Here is a 6000-nt window from a genome sequence, read left to right as displayed (position 1 = left end):
ATGGCAGACCTGAATGAATGAGCAAGGCCTTTTAGATACCTGAATATTTGAAAATTTAATGTAGTCAGAGGAATTTTATACCAATAGTTTTTCTATTAGTGAGAAAGTCCTAAACTGGTAAAATATACTACTGTTAAAAGCTTCCCTCAAAGGCTTATAAGCATGAACAGTTTTAATGTGAGAGAGGAATAGAAGCACTTTTTCTTCGCAAACTATAAAAGTTTCAGTTATTTATTAATTTTGAAACAATTAGGAAAGAAAAGAGATTTGTTTCTGATTTTTTTCATTGGATTGCACCTTATTGTATCTGTTATCACTTCATTGTATGATACTATTTTACTCTGTTATACTATTTTACTGTATTACACTGTTTTACTATAACAAAGCTAAAGTAATATTACCAACCCTGGATTTTTATATAGTTCATGACATTTGAGTATGTGCTCAAATCTCACTGGACCTCGTGGGTGAGATGTAACAGCTTCAGGATGTAGTGCACAGCCATCTCTTTCCAGACAATGATAGTCACAATATTAAATACAAATGTTGTACATTAGTGTGATCTTAGTGAAATTTATTCTAGTTCAGACCAGTAGCTATTTTTTTCCTGTGTTGTCATTTCTCTAACTTCTCTTTTCCACTTCACCTGTCTCAGAAGGCAAAAAAGAAATCTTTGCAAAATCTCTTTTCCACTTCCCTGCCCCAAGCTATTGCAGTATTGAGAAACATTCTCCCTATAGCCCACGTGTCCCTGTAAATATTTAGGTCCATCTTATTTTTTCATCTTTGACTTAACAGACCTTCATACATAACTTCTGTTATCACTATCCTGTTGTTTCTTCCCTTCTTTTTATATTTCATATAGTGCCCACAGGTGTGCGGCAGTACTAGATTCCTAAAGCTTTTTCTGCAGGTACTCTGTGATGAAAACGGCAGTGAGCATTTTGTGATAAACTCTGATATCATGCAACTACGTATTTCCCTGCAGTTCTTCCTCAATGTACATATTTTCAGTAATATTTCTTAATTTTATGCCCTTTGGACAGTTGATTATCCAATGAAGGATCCTTTTCTAGTATTTTTGTAGGCTTTTAAACAGTGAGGAGTTAACTGCATTTATTGTTAGGGGTATTCTTAGAAAACAGGACTGAAAGGATTTTAAGAGATTTACCATATTTATCTGCATGCAGAATTAGTTACTCCATAAGCGTTTACCTATTTTCTGAGCCTGTTCCGAAGACCTCCCACTGATGGAAAGCCCAGAGACTTCCTGCATATAAACCCCCACAGTCTAATAATCACTGAAGAAAGATAAAAAGTGATCACTGGACATTCAAAGCCCCCTGCTGCTGAATAGGAAAGCTACATACTGCCCATACAGTAAGATGACATGAACTGCAAGCAGGATGTGTTCTTCAACCGGTGCTGTATGTGCTCAGAGAAAGGAAGAAATAATTAAATAATTAAAAATAATTAAATGCTGTTAGCAAAGTATTGTTAAAGTTACCAAATTATTGTTAAAGCCATGCAGATGTGTGATGGCTGCTGGAGGTGGGCGATGTGTACCACAAGTTACTTAGTAGGGTTTTGGCAATGATTTAAGTATATTAATTTGTACATTTCACATTGATGTTTTACAGTTAGTTGTAATAGAGGAGTTTGCCTTTCAACAAAAATAATCTCAAACTGTATTTTTCTTTCTATTTTTATACAGCGAGCATACAGAGTTGGGAATTGCCCCAGTTTTTGAAGTCTGTTCATCTTGTACATTTAGTATATTCATTTATATTTTTGTTACAGGAATTATCCTGTACAATAACCAGTTTAAATGCTGTCTTTTGTAATACCTGTTGAAGTTTCTATTTAGCTATAACATGTGCATGTGAAAATGACTTAAACTGTTCTCGTCACAGAATCATGTATAAATAGCTACCAAACATATATATATGTGACAGATTGATGTCTGTTCATTAAAAGCAGAAAATCAAACTCTGAACAGATAAGAAATTGCTACTTTGGTTATCCAGGCTAAAGAAAGCAAGAACTTAGTAACTTTAAGAACAAAGTATAAAATTACATATGGAGGCTACATGTAGTTTGAGAAAAGTAGACATATGGTCTTTAAAGAATAGCATTTTTGTGCTTTTTGCTTTTTTTTCTTCCCTTTTTTTGAATGTATCTCTGTTATTCCTATGATTTAGCATGGCCTAAAGTTTTTGAAGCACATTAAAATACATTGACTCACAACTGTTGAACATCTTATAACTAATTTTTAGTTGACTATTTGTCTATCCAAATCCTTTCTATCCAAATCCTTTTCTTAGGAGAAAATAAAACTCATGGCATGTTTACCTTCCCTCAGCCAGTGGTTCCTGCCTTCTCTGTCCTTCCAGAAGGCAATGGAAAGGGCTCTAAAGGGTGTAAAAGTCCTTACCGGAGTTGTGAGATTTGGGAGAGTTAGAGATGCTGCTTTCATGAAACTACTTGACAAACTACAAGGTAGTACGAGAAACTTGAGAACCCTTGCTGGGAAAAGAGGAACTGAGCATTGGTCTAGACACAGGTAAAATATAGTGAAAGAAATTCAACTTCTATAATTGTTTCTAATTCTGTGCCTTTTTAGTGGATAACTTCATTTATTCTTGTGAGGTGTTTTGAGTGAATCGGTGCTGTGGGCAGGACCAATTCTGTTGTCAACACTGTACAGATGAAAAAATGGAATAAACCTATGGCGATGGAAGGAGTTGAAATGGATATCCTCTTTCTGTGGCTTTCCTGTTATTGAGGATCCACCTCAGTAATCTGATAGGTGAGCAACAGGAATTGTGAATGTAGTTATAGCCTAGGATAAATATTGTAACCTGCTCTGTAGAAGGAATTACCTGTTTAATGTTTCATGTTAATTGGATGGCACATTTAACAGGTCAGGTAGCAACTGAGAAAACGCAGAAGTTGAATTAACCTGTGTCCTTTCACAGATTTCCTGGTTTGTCACACTTGACCTAATCACTCTTTGCCCTGCAGTTTTCAGTTTTCAGAAGTGTTTCTCAGTGGTAAAAGCTTTCTTTTTTGCTTTCTTGCTATAATATATTAACACATAACTTTATTTTCTTATAGGGTGCTTTGAGTGTTGCATCAAATGCCTGGGAGGTATTCCCTATGCATCTTTGATTGCTACCATCTTGCTGTATGCTGGAGTTGCGCTCTTCTGTGGTTGTGGACATGAAGCACTTTCAGGAACTGTCAACATTCTGCAAACCTACTTTGAGATGACAAGAGCTGCAGGAGATGTTATTGATGTCTTTACCATGTAAGTTACTCATTTCTTTTAATTGTTTCCTTTTAAAACTGCTGAAAAATTCCACAAGGCATATAAAACTGACTGAAGAAAATGTTTCGTAATGAACATCATAGAAAGAATGATCTGGAGAAGCTCAGCAGATGAAGTTTTGACAGAGCTGATATTTTTGTATTTACTACTTAATATTCCATACTTGTAATTTATTTCTAAACATTATTTCATATAATATTGATAAATTTCTTCCACACAGGCTTACATTTATTCTTTTTATCCTGTGATATTTTTTTGCTAAAAATTAATAATCATCATCATCATTATCTCTATGCTCTAAGTAGATAAAGCAGGAGTGTGTAACAAGTAAAGGATTAGTTTAGGGAATGAACACAATACAGAAGTAGCTGAAGAGCTGTTCAGAACACAGAGACTTGAAATGTGAAAACTTTATTGTATTTGGTTTTCTTAGAATTAATCAGTTTTGAAGTTTTAATGTTTTGCTACTCCTGAAAACCTATTTCTGGAAGGCCTTTATTTTGCTGACCATCTCTTTTCCTTTGGTAAATTGATTACATTTAGCAAAAGTAGTTTACTGTAACCTGAAATTAAATGACATGTTTTCTAACATCTTTAAAACATGATTTTCTTAGAGATTTGAAATCCAAATTCTTACCTGGCTGCTAAGAGTTGTAACTAAAACTCAAGAATCCTATCCTCAAATTTGTAAACCTTCTCTTTCATGAATATTTTCTGAAAAAGTGATTTGATCATCCATCACAACACTGACCTCTTATGACGGATAGTTCCTATACAATGGTGGCTCAGTGCTTTAGAGTGGTCAAAAAGCAAAGTACCAGCAACTGCTGGGAAAATCACAGAGAAACAGAGAACATACTTATGTCATTGTATAAATCCATTTGTCATTGATGCCATTAATAATGTTTACAACATTGGTGCCCCAAAGAAGGGAAGAAAGGATGATTAGAGTTATAGAACAGGGGCTATGTGATTAAAAATTCAGTATAGTAAGACTCTTCAGTCTAGAAAGAGGGTGATTAAGAGCTGTTGGACTAGAGGTCTGTAAATTCACAATGTTATGAATAAAGTGCAAAAAGTTAGATTGTCTTTCTCTTCCTGTAAAAGTTGTTTAAAATATTAGTAGGCACCAGGTTCAGAAGGAACAAATAATGGTCCTTCAATTGTATTGGAGATCTGTGAAGCCAGTCACATATTGCGGATGCTGAAAGCTTATATGGGTTCAAGGAAATACTGAATAATCTTGGAAAACAAATCCATTAATGGTTTCTAATGACATAAACACCCAGCTCACCAATTCCCAGAGGCTTGCCTGCTCTTTTTTTCTTATAGTCATTGTCTGAGACGGGAAAATGGACAAGGTATGCATTTGAACTGACTTAGTACTACTACTTGGTACTACTACTGTTTTCATGTTGGCTAGAAACAGGATCTTAAATCTCTTAACTTGTGTAGTGCTATATTATCAACATCCTTTCCAAAGTTTCTCTGTGAATGGTAGCTGTATTGTTTGTGGAATTTGTACCCAGAAAGGAGAATGTACCAAATAAGTATGTTACTGCTATGCTATATCAAAGTTTCTTCCTAAGACCAAGGAATTTAGACATTCTTGTATAATAATATATTGGTTAGGTGGGAAGTGTGTGGCTTCTGTTTTGCCATTTTGGCTTGTCATTTAGAATAATGGGTCTGACTTGACTTGGCGGCTAAGGTTCATTGTTATCTTGAATGAAAGATCAGTCATTTTATTAGGCTCTAACTTATTTTATTACTCCCTAGGAAGCCATTAGTGCAGAACGGCCACAAATCGATGCTTTCTCTTCATAGCAAGTTTTCCAGCTTCTCCCTGTCAAATATTTAAGTGAAAATATTAGTCAGAAGATGTAGTTCAAATGCATATAACTCACTGAAAATTATTAAGGAACTGTAAGGGTGATTTTTTTTTTCCTTGGCATTTAATTGTTTGGCTTAGCTAGTAGCTTTTTAATTTGTTTGTTTTCTTGTTTACTTAAAGATATGCTAAACCCAGTTCTTTCCCTGGCAGACCTACTGGAATCAAAATTTCAGTCTATTCAGTTGTGAAATATGTCTGTAAAGTTATGTCTTAAAGGGAGGAGGAGTAAATATTTTGACTAAAAACAGATGAGCAACTGCTTTTACCTAAATAGACTGTGTGGTCCTCAAAGAAATATGCACACATTGATTTTCTACCTCCTTAAGTAGATAGTACTTTGCCTATAAAAATAACTCTAGGGAGAAGACATGCTTAATATTTTGTCATTACTATCACTTAACAGTGGGCATTACAAAAGCCCTATGGTGATTATATTGCACAGGAAGGCAAAAAAATGGAAGGAAAAAATACGTAAGTAGAAACAAATAGTGCAGTGCCTACATTCTTAAAACTATAAATATTCAAATAGAAATAAAATCTAATTGTTTATTGTTTTAAGTAGAAATAATAAGAATTAAAAAAGTCTAGTAGCGTGACTTACTAGATTATACTTTTTTGAAGTAATTCAAAGTATTTTGACTCTTAAATGCTTCTAGTGCTGTGAAGTGTCTTAGGCTGACCCAGAGTCCATGCTTCTGTGATAAATGTGCTGGAGTGAAGTGTGTTAGATTCTGTTTAATCATGCTCATGGTTTCTGTCTATATTTTTATTAGCG

General features: G+C 34.5%; 1 protein-coding gene across 1 annotated transcript in view; it reads left to right on the top strand.

The window, feature by feature from the left end:
• The first annotated feature begins 2399 nt into the window (after positions 1-2399).
• Positions 2400-6000, top strand: part of GPM6A (glycoprotein M6A) — a 41018-nt gene continuing 37417 nt past the window's right edge. Inside the window, exons 1-2 of the mRNA XM_009865220.1 lie at positions 2400-2499; positions 3118-3310. Coding sequence (XP_009863522.1) covers positions 2400-2499; positions 3118-3310 — 293 coding nt within the window. The remainder of the gene's footprint in view (positions 2500-3117; positions 3311-6000) is intronic.

Source organism: Apaloderma vittatum, unplaced genomic scaffold (assembly GCF_000703405.1).
Source record: "Apaloderma vittatum isolate BGI_N311 unplaced genomic scaffold, ASM70340v1 scaffold522, whole genome shotgun sequence".
Classification (NCBI taxonomy): Eukaryota; Metazoa; Chordata; class Aves; order Trogoniformes; family Trogonidae; genus Apaloderma; species Apaloderma vittatum.
Note: the sequence above shows the minus strand (reverse complement) of the source record. Positions and strands in the feature narration are given on the sequence as shown.